The sequence below is a fragment of the Ascoidea rubescens genome, assembly GCF_001661345.1.
Source record: "Ascoidea rubescens DSM 1968 unplaced genomic scaffold ASCRUscaffold_6, whole genome shotgun sequence".
NCBI classification, from domain to species: Eukaryota; Fungi; Ascomycota; class Saccharomycetes; order Ascoideales; family Ascoideaceae; genus Ascoidea; species Ascoidea rubescens.
Genome location: NW_017962918.1, coordinates 19,523 through 37,983, shown reverse-complemented (window position 1 = coordinate 37,983; position 18,461 = coordinate 19,523). Strand labels below are relative to the sequence as shown.

Genomic DNA, 18,461 nt, shown 5'->3' with positions numbered 1-18,461 from the left:
GAGGTACTCGGATTTTGATTCTTTAAGAAAAATATTAATAAAATTTTTTCCAACTCTTTTAATTTCTCCAATTCCTGGGAAACATTCTTTAAAAAACTATTTTAAAAATCCCTTGAACGTTCAAAATTCCGATTTAAAAATAATTGAAAAAAGAAAAAGACTATTAAGCAATTTTTTAAATAATTTATTAAAATTTAAACAAATTAGAAATTTCGAAATTTTTTATAAATTCTTGGACCCAACCGTTGTTAATTTCCAAGATTTGTTAAAAATTCCTCCCATATCTTTGCTTCCAAACAACTCTTTATTGGCTCCTCCTGTCAACCCTATTAAACCAAGCCCCTTCCATTCTCTATTGCCAAACCCCAACGTTTCTTCATTAAATAACTATGATTCATTGATATATGGCTATAAAGAAATCCTAGCAACTCAAAAACGAATCTCGTTTCTTCAAAATAGTAATCTTACTAACAACATTAACAATAACACTCTTACTAAAAATTTTTCTACAACTTCATCTCAAAGCTCGTTTGAAATATTATCATCAAAATCAAAGAGAGAAATTTCTATAAATTCTATTGATCCATTATCCTTCGATAATTTTTTAACGTTCAAACGATTTGAAGTGTTTTGCAAAAAAATTATAAAAATTGTTAATCCATTAAATTCAATTATAGAAAAAAAGTTCCTTAAAAATATTAACGATTTGATTATTAATTTGTCAGAGCTAGGAGCTCATTATAATGTTTTTTCGTTGGAATGGACTTCAACAATGAATTTTGATTGCGAATTTGATATTCCAAAGGATAGCAATCCAATTAGTGGCAATCAAAATGAACAAAATGATATTGGGTATTTAAATTCCAATAATTTTAGTTCAAGTTTATACTCAGCGGATACATTGGATGATAATCCATTTTTAGACATTAATAAGCAACTGAATTTTGATATTAACAATAATTTTAAAAAAAATTCTGAAACTAGTTCAAATAATATTAATGAAGACCCATTAATTAAGAAATTTCACTCATTATCTTCGGGGATTGAGAAAATTGGACAAGCCATTGACAATGAATATATCAATCTTGAGGCCTTGAAATATTCCTTTATAGTGAAATTTCAAGAGCCGTTATTGGAATTGAATAAGAACATCAAAAATTTTTTAAAAGAAGTTTTGATTTTTAAAAAATTAAAAGATTTGCAATATCTAATAATATTTAAAAAATTGATGAAATTTATTAAAAAGATTAATGATCTAAGGTTTTTGGATGAAAAAATGAATCAATTAGACGAAGTTTTAAAACAAAATTCAAAAGAAAGCAATACTTTCAGAGAAGCTTATAAGAGACGTGAACAAAGTAAATTGAAATTAAAACAGAAAGAAGAACAAGAGGCGATAATGAATTCACCAACGAAAAATAGTAGTAGTAATCTTAATGATAATAATGAAAACGATAATAATAATAATAATAATAATAATAATAATAATACTGCGAATAATTCTGCTAGTGAAAGTATATTTGAAGGATCTGAAACCATTGGGACTATAAATAGTAGCATATTCAATAATTTTACTGGGAATTTTGGTAACAGTGGTTTTAATGCTGATATTAGTGGTGTTAATAATAATAGTAATAATGCGTTGAGTGATACAAATTCTAATTCCAATTCCAATGGAGATTCATCAACTAACTCGAAGTTGAATTCATCGACGTTATTGACCAATTGGAAAACGTTATTTATTGGAAAAAAGTTAGTTACTCAAAACCCTGAACAAATGACGTTTAATGAAAGAAAAATAGCTATTAACAAATTGGAGAAGGATATTGAGAAGTTTATTGAATTGTTGAATATTTCCAAGAGGGATATTACTATTATAGATCAATCGATTAATGAAAACTATATTAAATTGATTTCTAATACAAAGTATGAAATCAATAAGATATTGTTAGAATTTAGCAAATTGTTAATAGTTTGGTTTAAAGAGAATTTACGGGTTTGGGTGACAGCTAGAAGACATATTCAGAATAATGTTTATTATCTAAAAATGAATTACCGACACGATAAGAGAATCCCAAAGTATGTCCGACACCCATATGATGAAAGTTCTGATGAAGATAGTGAAGAAGAAAAAAATAACAGTAATGCTCAAGATAATATTGGTGGCAGTAATAATGAAGAAAATTACAATGAAGGCGATACTATTGGAAAAGGAAAACAAAAACTAAAGAACGAGGAGGAAGCACCTGGTAATTTGAACAAAAATAGTATAAAATTAGAGAAAAAAGAGAAGAAATTGGATCAAGAGATTGAAAAACACAATGAGCTTTTGACCAATAAAACATCCCAAGATAAAAAGGCTGGAGATAAGAATGATGAAGAAAATGGCGAAGAAGATGATGATGAAGAGGACGACGATGATGATGACGATAATATTCTTGTTCATAACAGAAACCATCTATACAACAGTGACAGTGAGAGCGACGATTCCTCTTGATTATATCTCCGGCTTGAGCATGATCATAGCTAACAACTTTATACATTTTGTTAATCAGCATCGAGGCTTTCCAAGACTGTTATATTTCCACATTTTTATATTTCCATATTTTTATATTTTCATATTTTTACACTTACATTATTCCATTTTCTACTTTTTCGTTCCATAATTCATTTTAATTCTTTTGAGTATTTATTAATTTTCATTCTATTTGATATCTGTTTTCAACCAAGTAAATAATTGGACTAATACACATTTCGCATTGTCCATCAGCTAGTAGTCGAGTTCCCAATGCTGCTGGCTCTGCTGGCTCTGCTGGCTCTGCTGGGCCTGTGGGACCTTCTTCCTGTGCGTCTTGTTGGGGGCCTCAGCATCGCTGATGTCGAGCACAATCTCATCGTCGTTGAGCTGGAAGTGTCTGGCGTACAACAGCCTGTATTGCCCAAAGGCGCTGGCAAAGAACCCTCTGTCCATCGTCATGTTGTGTCTCGTCTACCTCTGCAACGTCGCTTCTTCTGCTCGGTTTGCCTCTTTCTTCGCTTCTCGTGCTTCTGCAACCGGCTGTTTCAAAGCTTTGACGGCCCCTTTACGCTGGAGAAATTCCTCCCATTCTGCTCCGGCGACTAAAGAGACCCAGCCAAAGAGCGATATAACCAACGAGCAAAAGCAGAGCTGGTCTGTGTTTGATAAATATCTGCTACTATCTGGCCTGCTGCCCCCATCCTCCAATTCTTCCTCTTCATCCTCACCTCTGCCCTCCTGGATCTAAGCAAAATGGACATTTTCCAGCAAGAGCGTCGTACCTACAAGTATGTTCACCAGCGTTTCTATTTGTTTGCCCAGTTGTATATTAGCTTTTTTTGCCATGTTATTTGCTCCATTCCTTAATTACTTGATCCCCTTCTGGTGCTCTTTGCTAATTCATATACTAACTACTCCCGGTTTTCAGAGTCTATAACCAAGATTTTACAATTGACAAGCGATTCCAGCTATCCAAAGAATTGGGCCATGGTGCCTATGGAATCGTTTGTCAAGCAAAATACATAGAGCTCCCTAATGGGGGCTCTGTTGCCATTAAAAAAGTCACAAACATCTTCACCAAAAAAATTCTCTGCAAAAGAGCCTTACGAGAGCTAAAACTACTAAAGCACTTCACTGGCCATAAAAACATCACCTGTCTCTATGATCTAGACATCGTCAACCCTACCAAATTCAACGAAATCTATCTTTATGAAGAACTAATGGAGTGTGATTTGCACCAAATCATCAGATCAAAACAACGCCTAACTGATGACCACTACCAATCATTCATCTACCAAATTTTAAACGGCTTGAAATATATCCATTCTGCTGATGTCCTACACAGAGATTTAAAACCTTCAAACCTATTAGTCAACGCCGACTGCGAACTAAAAATTTGCGATTTTGGTTTAGCCAGAGGTTACTCTGAAGACCCCTCCAAAAATAGAGGTTTTTTGACTGAATATGTTGCCACAAGATGGTACAGAGCTCCTGAAATCATGCTAAGTTTTCAAAGCTATTCAAAGGCAATCGATCTTTGGTCTGTTGGTTGCATATTAGCTGAGTTATTAGGTGGCAAACCAATCTTCAAAGGTAAAGACTATGTTGACCAATTAAACCAAATCTTAAGAATCATTGGAACTCCCAATGAGGAAACCTTGGTCAGAATCGGCTCCAGAAGAGCCCAAGATTATGTTCGTTCTCTACCTTATATGCCCAAAGTAGAATACTTAAAGCTATTCCAAGGTCTAAGTGGTAACCCCAATCTATCCATAAACCCTCTAGCTTTGGATTTACTAGAAAAAATGCTAACTCTAGATCCAACCCAACGAATTGACGTCAACCAAGCTTTACATCACGCTTACTTGAAAGTCTGGCACGATCCAAATGAGGAGATTTCTTGCGAAACAAAATTCGATTTTGGTTTTGAAGAAATTAATGATTTAGACGAAATGAGAAGCTTGATTGTTGAAGAAGTTAGAAGTTTCAGAGAAAGTGTCAGAATACCACAAACTCCAGTCAATTCGGATCCAAAATCACAAATCCAACCCCAATCTCAACCCCAATCTCAAGATGAAATTCCAGATATCACTCATCAGCAACAATTAGAACAATATCAACAACAGCAACAGCAACAACAGCAACAGCAACAATATCAGGCTCAAGCTCAAGCTCAAGCACAAGCTCAAGCTCAAGCACAAGCTCAAGCACAAGCACAAGCACAAGCACAAGCACACGCGCATGCTCAAGCTCAAATTGAAGCTCAAATGCAAAAACAATACCAATATCAACAATATCAACAACAATATCAAGCTCAAATTGCTCAAGCACAAGCTGTCCAAGCTGCACAAGGTCAAAATCAAGCTCAAAACCAAGGTCTAATTGCTCAGGTTGGTCAATTGGATTTTAGAACACCAGCGGTTAATGAAGAGGATTTACCACCAAAACCACAAGAAAACATTTATATTCAACAAAATTATCAAAATAATAATCATAATAATAGTAACACTAATGCTAATAACAACAATGCTGGCAACGCTGGTTATAATAATGATAACAATACAAATAACAATCACAATGTTAATAGTTTTGATAACTTGGAAAAAGAATTAGAGTTTGGTTTAGATAGATACTGTTAGGTTTGAAATTTAATTACTTTTTATTTTCATTTTTTATACGATTATTATAAATCACAAATCATAAATCATAAATCATAAATCATAAATTATAAATCATTATAAATTATAAATTATAAATCCCAAATCATAAATCATTATCAATTAATGTAAATGCTATATATATTAATTGATAAAAGTCGATATTATTTACAACTTTTGTTTATTATTTATTATTTATTGATCAATTATTTACTTTCTATTACTGTTTTTTGTATTGTTTTGTGTGTTTTCTTTTTATTGAAGATAAAAAAACTTTTTTAACTGTTTTTTTTCATTTATTTTAATTTTATTCAACTTTACTTAATTTTAATTAATTTTACTTAACTTTACTTGATTTTTATTGATTTTTATTGATTTTTTTAATGTCGATTTTTTTTGTTTACTTGATCCATTTGTAGTCATTAATAAACCGCCCCAGAATTGTCAATTTCCTTGAAAAACAGAAAAATAGTAAAATATTTATATTACTTTGACACTGAAGCAATAATAAGAAATTGTTTCTTTTTTATTCAATCTCTTATAAGCACACCTAGAGAGTTTACCACTCATCCGTACCACGGTTGAAAAATAGTTGAATGATGCACCAAATGCATTGCACAGTCGAACTTATATTAAAAATAAAACCATATTTTGCAGAAAAACATCAAAATAAAATAAGGTTTCAACAGCTTTCCAACGATTTCAACGCTTTTTCAACAATCTCAACAATCTGTTGTTCTGGGGTCACAGGACCATTGCTGAGTGCTACATTAAAACACTAAAACAACAACTTCTAGTTGGAATCCATAATATAGGAATCGACCATAGTCAATTGTCTGGCATCACCATTCTGAAGAACATTCAAAATCGCCAAAAAGATAGCTTAATAGTATTGCGATTTCTGTGGATCGAACACAGGACCTTCAAATCTTCAGTCTGACGCTCTCCCAACTGAGCTAAACCCGCCAAACTTTAATTACTTATATAATAAGTTATCTCCGCTCTTACTGATCACATGCCCGTTTGAAGAAATGCAACACCGGATAAACCTGCACCAGCATCTTCTGCACACTTGCTTATAAGCTTTTTTTGCGCATACAATCCTCACCGATGGCTCTGTTGCTTCCCTGTTACTGCTAAAATCGTGTATCAGTCACAAAAAAGAATCAGCTCGAAAGGGAACCTCTGTTTTACAAGAGAATATCTATAAGAAATGAATAAAACTGAATAAAATTATTCAAATAAATAAAGCCCACTAAAGATCAAGAAGGAAATCAAGAACTAAATGCTCTCTGAGATACTTTTTTATTTTTTCCTTGTCATATTCTGTTTCACTTCCACTTTTTAATCTCTCTGAATTATAGCAGCTTGAAAAATCCTTTAGCAATTGTTTTAACCTCAAGTCTTCTGTGCTTTCAGCTTTAACTAGTTTATACTTGATGGATCCATTATAAATGAATTTACTAATTTCTCTATCTAAATTATAATATGAAGAAACCATTATTGATTCAACTATGTGGTAACAGTATGAAACCAGCCCCATATTTACATCCGCAATATTCTTTCGATCTAGTGTTTCTGCTTCTTTAATGTACTTATTGTAGATATCAATTGAATCATTGAAATTATTAATCGATTTATAGAAAATCAAACATTTGACAAGTCTTATATTAAATCTTTCATCCCCATCATTATTGATATCCTTGCCATTAATATATTTATAAATGAAATTATTGATTAAATTCTCTTTATCCTTAGTAGATTCAAATAAGTACGAATAAACTAAACTTTTAAAATAACTCAAGTTGTTGTTTTTAACTTCAATTTCATCAATAAATTCTAACTTTGAATATTTTTCATATCGATATAAATACTTGTCGGTTTTTCTCTGATTGAAAAACCCATAATAAATCAACAATTTCTCTCGAATACTCTTAGAACCATCACTGTCTTCTATATCAAATTTATTCAAATCAATAACCTCTTGTAATCGATAAAATTCCTCCTCTAAGTAATTATTCTTATCATGAATTTTTTCAATGCTAATTTTTGGTGTTTTTTGCCTTCTTCTAATTTCAATAAAAAATTCTAACAACTTTTTACAATCACTAGTATCAAGATTCTGTTCAATTTTTAATCGATTTTTTTTATTTAATAAAAATTGAATAGTTTTGACTTGAAATTCATCATTATAAGTTTTAGTGCCCAATTTTTCATTAAAAACAATTTTAATAATTTCTTTTGCTTTTTTTTCCCCATCATAAAAATCAAATAAAAGATTTATTTCATTTTTTTTAAGACATTGATTAATTAAATACTCCTTAAAAATTTCTTCAACTTCTTCTGTATTAATTAAAAAATTCTCTGAAAATAGTTCATTATTATCTCTAAAAATCCTTAAAACCTTACTGAAGTTATCTTCTCCAAATTCTTTTTCATTTTCAATTAGTTTTTTAATCAATAAATTTAAAAAGAATTGAATATCCTTTTCCAATTTTTTATCCTTCAATAAACTTGGTTCGATTTTACAAATATCCCCATAAAATTCCCAGCAATAATAATCTCTTTCATTCCGATAATTTAATTTTAAAAATTTATTTATTAGCTGCATTTTTTCAATTTTGTTAAAAGTATTAGGAAGCTCTTGATGATTTTTAATAAGAATCTTGAAACAATTGAATAAAACATTTAATGTCGTTTCATTTCTCTTTAACTTTTTATCCCTAAATATATTCAATACCAATGAATTGTATAATGCTTTTTTTTCAGATTTCAATAGTTCATTACTAACAATAATCTTAAAATACAAGTCTTCAAAGTGTTCCTCGTTCTTTATCTGTGGTATTTGTTTGTTGAAAAATACAAAACTATTTGTATTCCACAAATATTTTGATAAAGAAAAGCTTCTTTTGTTTATTATATTCCTATTATATCTCCCATAAAGCCCAAGTAAACAATATCTTTTCATTTTAGTACTTTGATATCAAACTTGATGAATTAAAAACTGGAGAATTTCGTAAGAACTATAAATTTTTGTAACTTCAAATTTCCCTCCACGACTTTTTCATACTTTTTATTTTTTATTTTTTTTTTATTTTTTTTATTTCTATTCATTTTAATTATTTTTTTCTCTAGTATTTATTAATTTATTAATTTATTAATTTATAATATATTTTTCTTGCTGAATAATCCTTTTTATTATTTAGTTCTGAAAGCTTTTGCTATTTTGAGAATTTTTTTTGAGGCTTTACTTTTTCTTGAATTTTAAAACAACTTGAAAATAACAAAACTAGTAATAGGTATTTGAGGATACAATACAAAAAAAAGTTGAGTAATATCAAAAAAAACAGTTCTTATTTTTAATATAATCATAATTGGTCTTTAATAGTAGCAGCAAAATGAGCCAAAATGACACAGTGAGCAAAATTACCAACGAAGATGAATCGGACAAAAATAATAGTCAGGAGAATGAAAACAAACACAATTTAAACCATTCAGGTTCTCCAAAAGATTCAAGTGATTCAAGTGATTCAAGCAATGAAAGTTTTTGGATTTTAAGCTCGACTGATGAAGATAATGAAAATATTAATAACAATATTAATAACAATAATGAAAATGAAGAGAAAAATAAAGGTGTAAATATAGAGATTAAAGAAAGAACTTTTGCAGAAATCGATAAAACTGCGAATCAAAACCTTTCATTAATTGACAATAATTCTCGCACTGTTTCTAATGAAAAATTTCAGGTAATTAGTGCTGAAGATATCAATAAAACTATTACTAAAAGGCCGAGAGGAAGACCAAGAGGAATAAAAAAAAAGCAAAATAAAGTTAATAAAAGTGGTAAGAAACGAGGAAGACCCAAAAAGAATTTAAATCTAGTGGTTGATTCAGAAAAGAATTCCAATTGTATCGATGAAAATAAAGTAAATAGCCAAACTTCAGAAGCGAATAAAAATTTTGCTGGATATGATACAACCACTATGACAGAGGAAAGTATATATATCAGTGAATCAAATGAAAGCTCAAATTCTAGTTTTAATTCTAGCGATATTGAGTTGATTTCAGCTAAAAAAATTTCTCCAATTGTTGAAACTGTGACTGAAGCAAGAGGACGACCAAGAAAAAATATAATCTTTTTTTACAATGACTCAAATGAAAACACAAACAAGGATTCCAAAAAGAAAAAAAGAGGAAGACCAAAAAAAACCAAACCAGGTTTATTGGATAATAATGATAAGAGTAAAAATGATATTGAAGATAGAGACAAATTTATTTTGGAACTCAGTCTTAGTGATATCACACCTGGAGATGATGATTCATCTGATAATCATAAAACTAAATATTTCAAAGATTTACTGGTTCCAATTGTCAAAAGAGGCAAAGGAAGACCCAAAAAACAAAGAGATGTTACGCCAAATAACTTAGAAAGAAGAACAAGGCATATTTTTGCGGACAAAACAGAAACCATTATCAATGGCAATGTCAATAGTAATGGTAATGTTAATGATGATTATATAAGTGATGAAATTAAATTGGTTAGGCCGAGGGGAAGACCTAGAAAACATTTCAATGGTTCAAACAAAGATACTCTCAAAAAACCACATAAAGTGAATGGAAAACTAGGAATTTTAAAAATGATTTCAAAGGAAATTACAGGCACAAGAAGAAGAGGAAGACCAAGAAAGATACTATCGAATACAATATTAAACAGCGTTGATGTCAGCAGGATTCCAACCAAAAGAGGTAGGGGCAGACCAAGAAAATTGGTTGGTCAAGAGAAAATAACATTTACTATAAATCCTATTGGAAATGGCATGTACTCTAAAGAAGAAATAATAAATTCCTTGAACAAACTAGATGATCATTTTGCGTCATCGAGGGTCAGAGGAATAATTAAGCCTTCTGAGTACGATTCTGGATCAGATTCAGATTTTGAAGAGATTACTTTTAAGACAACCAAAAAGGATTGAAGGGCGTTGAATGGTGTTGACTATAGTATTCTGAATGTAATTTTATGAATTTTTTTTAAATTTGAACTATTTTATCTGATAAACAGTGGTTTTCATTTTTTTTATTCCTATGTTTTGATCGATCTTGGTCAATTTTATTCAATATTGCTATTGTATTTAAAACCGACCAAAAAAATAAAAAAAACCTTTCAGTTAAGATTTTTTTAAACATCTCTGACTGTTCTAAGTTTTGTTTATAAAAGCAAGATTGATTAACGGTTTTAGTTAAAATTCCTTTTAGAAAAATACTTTTAATACATTTTAACTGAAATATAAGAAGGTAATTAGAAGAGAGCTTAAATTGATATAAGTAAAGATGGAAAAGAAATATAATATCATTAATAACTAAAAGAGAAAACTAAACAATATTAAAAAATAAAAAGCAAACTGTGGTGATAAAAAAAAAATCGATATTTTTGAAGAATCAATTTTTATGATAATTTTCTAATTAACTATCCAATAAAAAAGCTAGCCAGAAACAAAAAAAAACAATAATTCATAAAATTTCATTTTATGAGTTGAAAAGATAATTTCTTAAGCCCATTTACCCAAACAGGACATAAGAGCAGCACCAGCGATAAATAAGATATATGCACCGATTAATCTTTTCAAACCATCTCTCTTGCCTGGAGCACTGTCATCAAATTCGTTGGAGTATAAGAATTCCTGAGCCATCAATTCGACCAATGAAGAGTATAACAAAACACCAGCAGAGATACTGTCACAGAAACCAGTAACAATTAAAGCAGTTCTGGAACCTGGAACATAAGATTTTCTAACACCAAGACCGATGGCAGCAGCAATTGGAGTGGTTAAACCATAGGCTAGTGCTAATAAGTATGGAGTGAGTTTTTTACTTTCGGGCCATTTAGTCCAGGCGATTCTGGCACCTAAACCTAAACCTTCAAAGAATTGATGGAAAACAATGACAACATAAAGAGTAACAAATTCATCACCAGAGGTTGTTAAAGAAAGACCGACAAAGACTGAATGGAAAATAATACCAAATTCTAAAACAAAGATGGTAACTAATTGACCCGAATAAAGAGTTTTTGCATCAACAGCAGAAACACCAACTTCACCACCATGGTTGTGACCCATTTTGGCCAATTGTTTTTCAAGAGAAGTTTTTGAGTCAGTTTTTTGAATAGCATCGTCTTTATAATCAGCAGCTTCTTGATCATTAATAGCAGTGGCCATGGCTTGGTTGTGGGCTTTGAGGAAGTAGTAAATCAAAATTTCAACCAAGAAAATGATACAAAGGGCAATTAAGGTAACAGCTAAACCCATTGGATATTCATTCCAAACACCACCTAAACATGGATCAGAAAGACAGGCAATACCTGGATCTAAAAGATGGATAAAAGTGGTTGCAAGAATAACTCCTGAACCAAAATATTTACAGTAGAAGAAACACCAATCGGGCATTTTGAACCAAGAAGCCTTTGAATTAGCAGACATAACTGGGAAAATAGCACCAAACAATGAGGTGACTAAAAGAACAGGAACCGTTGAAATTCTAGCTCCCCAGTATTCACCATTATAGTCATTAGAGGTAGCACATTCATCACCTTGACCACCAAAGAAGACATCACTAAATGAAGACATTCTGATGAGATTTTATAGATTATTCAGCAATTAACAATATTATAAGATGTAATTTTGTTGAACAAGAGTCAGATTGATTTTTGATAATTTAGAAATCAAAACAGATAAAAAGGAAGATATTTTGCAAAATTTATATTAATTTTCTTTGAGTTATTTTAATTGGGACCTTTTATTCAGCTAATAATTTTTATTTCTTCACTGATTTTATAGATAATTCTGTTGATTTGGCTAATTATTCCATTTAACTCCAGTTAGTACTAATTATTTTGATTTTAATTACGATTTAAATTCGGGTTTTATTTAATAACAAAAGAATATTATTCATTTTGCAAACGATTTATTTAATGTTGAACATTTAAATTCGAATGTTGAATGCTAAATGCTAATAGCCAGAAGAAGAGAGGAAAAAAACCTGTGGATATTCAGTAAAACACCAAATGTTAAATCCGGCATAATATATAGAGCGAAAAGTTAGATTCCAAATTATCAGCTGTGCGTTTTTGTGCATCAAGATGAATAAACTAAGAGGTAATGTAGGGCTTTGCACAGAGATATTTACTGAATATGCACAGGTTATACACTAACGCCTATGGATAGAAGAGTTAGTAGGTCAAGGCAACGACAAGAATGTCAAGAGTGGGAGAAGAGGAAACAATAACTATCAGTGACTGAGAGTGAAGGAAATAAGACGCAGGGACAATATGAGAGAAGAAGGCCACCTAAGAACATATTTCAATAGCTGGAGGGTATACTTGATAGAGGATGATAAATTCAGATCTGGTAAGGAATTGGAGAAAAGTGAAGAGGGTCAGTAAGGGCCCAAGGGTCCTATCCTATCAGATGGCTTAAATGCAGTTGACTATGGCGATGGTTTATGTGTTAAATGGCGGTTTTGTTTTTGTTTGATTCTACTATGACTCCTAAAAGAATAGTCAATTCCTTAATGGGTTTGGGAAAATATAAACAAGTAACTGAAATAAATGTTCTTGAATACAAATCTGTAAATACCATAGTAAAGCAGAAACAAAGAAAAGAAAGAGGAAAGGAAAAAAAAAAATAAAAAACGTAGGTAACTTCAGAAATTAAAAAATAAAAGATTTAAAGTGGAAGTGGAAGTATTAAGTAGAACAGCTATCGTTTTATTAAGGTGATATTTGTTATAAATGAAAACAATCTACTCTAAAACCAAGTCTGATAAAATAACAACATAAAGTCTATAAAGAAACCAATTAGATCAAAGCAAATCAAGTAAGATAGATAGTGAATTAGTTAATTAAAAAAAAACCTTCCAAAACCTTTTCTAAAGAAACAATAAAAAAAAAGTATTGAAAAACAAATTATAGAAAACAATAAGCCTATAAGTATGATTATAAAATTAAATGTCTCATAATGATAAAGAAAAGAAAAGACAAATATTTGTCTAACGTCTCAGAATTATGCCCATTTTCCCAAACATGCCATAAGAGCAGTACCAGCGATGAATAAACCGTAGGCTGCTAATAATTTTTTCAACCCATCTTTTTTGTTTGGAGAGTTGTCAAATTCAGTTGTATATAAGAATTCCTGAGCCATCAATTCGACCAATGAAGAGTATAACAAAATACCAGCAGAGATACTATCGCACATACCAGTGACAATTAAAGATGTTCTAGAACCTGGAACATAGGAAGTTCTAACACCAAGACCGATGGCAGCAGCAATTGGAGTGGTTAAACCATAGGCTATAGCCAATAGGTATGGAGTGAGTTTTTTACTTTCGGGCCATTTCATACAGGCGATTCTGGCACCTAAACCTAAACCTTCAAAGAATTGATGGAAAACAATGACAACATAAAGAGTAACAAATTCATCACCAGAGGTTGTTAAAGAAAGACCGACAAAGACTGAATGGAAAATAATACCAAATTCTAAAACAAAAATAGCAACCAACTGTCCTGAATAAAGAGTGTTTTCGCTAACAGGTGAAACGCCCAACTTTTCATGACTATGATCATGATTATGGCCCAATTTAGCTAGTTTTTTATTAAGCGAGGTTTGTGATTGCACTACCTGAATGGCATCGTTATAAACACCAATGGCTTCCTGACCAGATTGGGCGTTAAGAATAGCTTGGTTGTGGGTTTTAAGAAAGTTATAAATCAAAATCTCGACTAAGAAAATGATACAAAGAGCAATCAAGCAAATACCTAACCCCCATGGATATTCATTCCAGATACCACCTAAACATGGATCAGAAAGACAGGTAATACCTGGATCTAGAAGATGAATAATAGTAGTGGCAAGAATAATACCAGAACCAAAGTATTTGCAGGCAAAAAAACACCAATCGGGCATTTTAATCCAAGAAGTCTTTAAATTAGCAGACATAACTGGGAAAACAGCACCGAACATTGAAGTGACTAAAAGAACAGGAACCGTTGAAATTCTAGCTCCCCAGTATTCACCATTATAGTTATTAGAGGTAGCACATTCAATAGGTTGAACATCCAGAAAAATATCACCGGATGACATTTTTATTAAATCTTTATTAGCTTCTTATTAAATTTTTACTAGCTTTTTATCAGCTTTTTTGATATATTGGTTCTTTTAATTTAGTAAATATACTGAGGACTGTTTGGACAGAGAGCAGTTGTTTTAGGATTTATTTGAAATAGTGGAAAAAGGTAGAAAAAATATGATATTTAAATGTAGTTTTTTTATCTCATAACTGATTGGTATTGTTTGAGTAATTTGCTCGCAAACCATTTAAAGGATGTGAAGTGATTGAGGATTTTATTCAATTGTGAGAAAAAAACAATAGCCCAAGGTTACGGAAACAAACCAAAAAATCGGAACCAATCGCACCTGCTTTCAGTGGGATGCTTCAGCTGAGATGTTAGAGAGAAAAAGTGTGCGAATAGAAGAATCCCCAAGAAACATAGAGTTCACTGTCTTTTATTCTGAGTGATAATGCGGCTCAGCCAGTCCTATTGAAGCAAAGAGAGGCTATTTTTAAGGATTGACGATAAGATTCAAGACAGAAGGTGCTTTTTGGACATGGCGACAAGGACACAGCTACAATTGGGCAGTGGGAGAAGTGCCTGTGTGGGAATGCGCTCAGGCCTGGAGTTTTCAACAGCTTCAACAGCACTGGGGGTGTTTTCTGGCTGGTACTGGCCGGGAGACCAAGCTTCATAGAGCCCCACTGCTCTTCGCTCTGTTTTGTTCAGAAGATAAAGGCTGGAAACAAGAGTTTTCTCACTACATCAGAAGCTCACGTCAAAGTTTATGATGTAGCGTTGGGATCTTGTCGTTTCAACGGTACAGACCTGGATTAAGACTAGCCGATTGGAGAATCGACAACGTCGGATTGCAACTACATTTTTAACGAATTTTGGTAGGCTCTGTCAAGTGAGTGCCAGCTATTTTTACTATTACTTATTCAGATACCCACCAACCATAGATCTATAGTAGACTATCCTCTTAGCTTTGTAGGATTAGAGCTTTGAGTTTAAACGAAAAGCCTGTTCGGAAAAGGTTCTGTCTTCTCGCCTCATCCCTTTTTGGACAGGCTTGGATGAGCGTTTGAAGCACTGTCTAGTTTGAGTTATGTAAGCACACGATATGTTACGTAATAGTGCTCAAACGAAAGACTGCTAGTTTCGGCTGAGTCCAAATGGTTAAGCTTTTGATTTATTGGCCTATTGAGGTCTTGCATCATTAAATTTGTATAAATATTTGATAATCATCAATATTAAATATAACGCTTTGAAGCAATGGTTTTATTTTATTGAGTTTTTAATCCATTGTTGCAATAGTAATAATACAATGAAAAAATAGTAAAAAACTAAAGCAAAATAGCTCACTTTTGTATAAGTTTAAACTTTTTAATCAAACATCATTTGTTTATTCATTTTTTGAGTTACTAAACTGAAAAAAAATTATAAAATAATATATAAAAATAAAATACTGTAAAGCTTAGTATTTCAAACCAATAACTCCTACCTTGAAATACACTAAACATACACCAGGCTTATTGAAAAAAGTGTGGAAAAAGTATTAAAAATATTGTTTTTCAATTATTACTAAATAATTCTCCAATATTTTCTCAATATTACTTAATAGTTTAGGGTTTTGCTATTTAGTGTAGACTTACTATCTAATATCAGATTTGAAATCATTTTTTAGTATTTTTTTTAATTTTTTATTATTTTAGTCGCCATCTCAATTGAGAAAAAAACTATAAAAAATATAAGACAAAAAATTTTCCTTGCAATATCCAATTTGACGAAAAACAAATGTATATAGATCTACAAAACCAAATTTGGGGTTGGCGTTGATTGGTTCATGATAGAACATTTTGACACATGTAAAGTTTGGGCTTTATTGCGGGAGTAGGCATATTGACTTGAGTCTCGTTATACATACGCGTCAAAATGCGCAAAATAAACTTAAACTTCAATCTAAGGGTCTTATAGCACACGGAGGGGTTTAGATGTTAACGCACAATCGCAGTCTTGAGGTAATTGGGACAAAAAGTCAAGAATTGAATTTATTATCAGATTCAGAATGAAAATACAGTTGTTCTAAATCAAGTTAATGTATTGCATTGATCAATTTTAAGAGTTTGAACATTGGCATTGGAATGACATCAATTGATAATACACAGGATCTAGTAAATATAAAAGATTTAAATCTATCAAAAAATCAAATTAAAAATATTGAAAAATTATCCAAATTAATTTATTTCAAAACTTTAAACTTCTCTTTCAACCCTATAACCAGCACTCAGGCTTTACTAAATTGTATTAATTCCAAAAATTTAAGTCTGTTATAATAAAGAAACTAATAATATATTTTTAGTATTTTTAAACATTTTGAACTTGCCATACAGCCATTTTACTAAAATTAAACGTTTATCAAGTTTAGCTGTTTTGAAACATTTGAATTTGAAGGAAATCAGACTTGCAACATTGAAAATCTAAGAAATATGAGTAACTTAAATCTTTTAAGAGGTTTAAGTACATTTGATAAAAAAAAGGCAATCAGATCGAGAGTTTTGTGTGGCTAGAAAACAGATCAAGAAGCTTAAATGGACTTCAATTGAGTGGCAATATATTAAAAAATTGGGAGATTTGATAATTTAAAGTATTGAAACAGCTTTTTTATTGGAAAGAATGAAATAGAAAGATTTTGTCGCAAAATACTACACGGAAAGAGAATAAGACTTAGAAATAAGGGTTTATGTTGCTTTTACATCAAGAAATATGCTGTTAGAACAATTATCTTTTTGAGTGATGATTTTTAGATCTGTTCATGCTCAAATCACAATAGGAGGGGATATGTACAATACAGCATGGCAAGTATTTACAAGTTTCAAAAAAAGATCACCAATCAGACATTAGCCATTAGCGATCAGCGATTAGTAGTAATCACTATTTTATCGTCATCATCATCCTCATCTGGATTGAACAAGTCATCATCATCATCGTCGTCATCATCTTTTGTCTCATCACTTGATTTGAATTTTTCACTATTGTATTGATTATTTAAAAGATGATCGATATTTCTAATATTTTCTTTATTTTTTTCGGTATTCATCTCTGAGGTCGGATTATCATTTGAGATCATCAATTGTTTTTTCATTCGAATCAATTGCCTTCTTTTTTCTTTATTTTCTTTAATTTCATCATCATATGTCTTGGTAGCAACAGTATAAAAATCGCCCAATTGATTTAAAAATTCTCTGTCTAAATTATATGTTCTGTTAATCATTTCTTTTGATATCCCAGATTTCAAATCTTGTAGAATAGAAGAAATAATTTGCGGGTGAACTACTTTATTAGGTTGTATTTCACGTTTAGTTCTTTTGTTATCATTAGTACTAATAGGTTTGCTAATAGAATTCTTTATAGGATTCTTAATAGGTTTATTAGTAGATGTATTAGTATCATCATTAGTATTATTTTCTTGATCTAAATCAGGGTTTATGTCATATTTCTCATTTAATTTCTTTCGATTTTTCAATAATTGTATTGCATAATTATTTGAATCTAACTTAAACTTTTCGTCATTAATTTCAACAACACCCATTGATAATGCTTTATTATTGAAATCGGGATCGAATCCATCTTTATATTTGAATTTTTCATCAAACTCATTTTTGTTTTTATTTTTCATTAGATAATTTATATCTTTATAATTTGCTTCATTATTTTTATCTAATAGATTATTAATTGCATCATTTTCATCAACTATTTTATTATTATTATTATTATTATTATTATTATTATTATTATTATTATTATTATTATTATTATTATTATTATTATTATTATTATTATTATTATTATTATCAGTAATTGAATTCTGATCTCGTTTTAATTTCTCCTTTAAATGAACATTTGATAATTGGTCAATATTTGATGATCTATTTAAATTAATTGTATTAGAATTTCGACTGATTTTCGAAATATCTTGAGTTAACTTTCTTCCAGAAGACTTTGAAGCAGCAGAACCCATTTCTTATAATTTTAAGACAAATAGTCAAAACTTTTACTGATATAATAGTATAATTATAGTAAAATAATAGTGTGATAATATAATAATATATTGAAATATAGAAATATTGCATATCATAACTTCAAACCTCAAATCTCAAATCTCAAACCTCGTTCTCTTTTTTTT

General features: G+C 30.6%; 9 protein-coding genes and 1 non-coding gene across 10 annotated transcripts; 5 read left to right on the top strand and 5 right to left on the bottom strand.

Moving 5' to 3' along the window:
• Window positions 1-772: 772 nt before the first annotated feature.
• ASCRUDRAFT_80754 (uncharacterized protein) lies at window positions 773-2,497 on the top strand (the record flags this gene model as incomplete). Its single annotated transcript, XM_020194532.1, has 1 exon — window positions 773-2,497. One exon carries the CDS (start codon window positions 773-775, stop codon window positions 2,495-2,497), a length of 1,725 nt encoding a protein of 574 aa, XP_020047254.1.
• Window positions 2,498-2,956: 459 nt separating this feature from the next.
• Window positions 2,957-3,504, top strand: ASCRUDRAFT_75703 (uncharacterized protein). Its single transcript, XM_020193180.1, has one exon. It carries the CDS (start codon window positions 2,976-2,978, stop codon window positions 3,264-3,266), a length of 291 nt encoding a protein of 96 aa, XP_020047253.1. The 5' UTR covers window positions 2,957-2,975; the 3' UTR covers window positions 3,267-3,504.
• Window positions 3,096-5,289, top strand: SLT2 (mitogen-activated serine/threonine-protein kinase SLT2). Its single transcript, XM_020193179.1, has 2 exons — window positions 3,096-3,306; window positions 3,447-5,289. The coding sequence occupies exons 1-2, from the start codon at window positions 3,272-3,274 to the stop codon at window positions 5,155-5,157; spliced, it is 1,746 nt and encodes a 581-aa protein (XP_020047252.1). The 5' UTR covers window positions 3,096-3,271; the 3' UTR covers window positions 5,158-5,289.
• A 779-nt stretch (window positions 5,290-6,068) lies between these two features.
• Window positions 6,069-6,141, bottom strand: ASCRUDRAFT_t65. Its single transcript has one exon. It is a non-coding gene; the product is annotated as a tRNA-Phe (tRNA).
• A 202-nt stretch (window positions 6,142-6,343) lies between these two features.
• Window positions 6,344-8,358, bottom strand: ASCRUDRAFT_144742 (uncharacterized protein). Its single transcript, XM_020189215.1, has one exon. It carries the CDS (start codon window positions 8,141-8,143, stop codon window positions 6,431-6,433), a length of 1,713 nt encoding a protein of 570 aa, XP_020047251.1. The 5' UTR covers window positions 8,144-8,358; the 3' UTR covers window positions 6,344-6,430.
• Window positions 8,359-8,573: 215 nt separating this feature from the next.
• On the top strand, window positions 8,574-10,148 carry ASCRUDRAFT_7922 (uncharacterized protein; the record flags this gene model as incomplete). Its single annotated transcript, XM_020194352.1, has 1 exon — window positions 8,574-10,148. One exon carries the CDS (start codon window positions 8,574-8,576, stop codon window positions 10,146-10,148), a length of 1,575 nt encoding a protein of 524 aa, XP_020047250.1.
• Window positions 10,149-10,721: 573 nt separating this feature from the next.
• On the bottom strand, window positions 10,722-11,795 carry ASCRUDRAFT_7921 (ZIP zinc/iron transport family; the record flags this gene model as incomplete). The annotated part of the gene is made up of 1 exon (XM_020194351.1): window positions 10,722-11,795. The coding sequence occupies one exon, from the start codon at window positions 11,793-11,795 to the stop codon at window positions 10,722-10,724; it is 1,074 nt and encodes a 357-aa protein (XP_020047249.1).
• A 1,434-nt stretch (window positions 11,796-13,229) lies between these two features.
• ASCRUDRAFT_75699 (Zinc/iron permease) lies at window positions 13,230-13,877 on the bottom strand (the record flags this gene model as incomplete). The annotated part of the gene is made up of 1 exon (XM_020193177.1): window positions 13,230-13,877. A coding segment is annotated over one exon (648 nt), but the record flags the coding sequence as incomplete, so codon positions are not given.
• A 2,542-nt stretch (window positions 13,878-16,419) lies between these two features.
• ASCRUDRAFT_7919 (uncharacterized protein) lies at window positions 16,420-16,759 on the top strand (the record flags this gene model as incomplete). The annotated part of the gene is made up of 2 exons (XM_020194349.1): window positions 16,420-16,600; window positions 16,638-16,759. The coding sequence occupies 2 exons, from the start codon at window positions 16,420-16,422 to the stop codon at window positions 16,757-16,759; spliced, it is 303 nt and encodes a 100-aa protein (XP_020047247.1).
• Window positions 16,760-16,836: 77 nt separating this feature from the next.
• ASCRUDRAFT_75698 (uncharacterized protein) lies at window positions 16,837-18,023 on the bottom strand. The gene has a single exon (XM_020193176.1). The coding sequence runs from the start codon at window positions 17,952-17,954 to the stop codon at window positions 17,190-17,192; it is 765 nt and encodes a 254-aa protein (XP_020047246.1). The 5' UTR covers window positions 17,955-18,023; the 3' UTR covers window positions 16,837-17,189.
• Window positions 18,024-18,461: the final 438 nt, after the last annotated feature.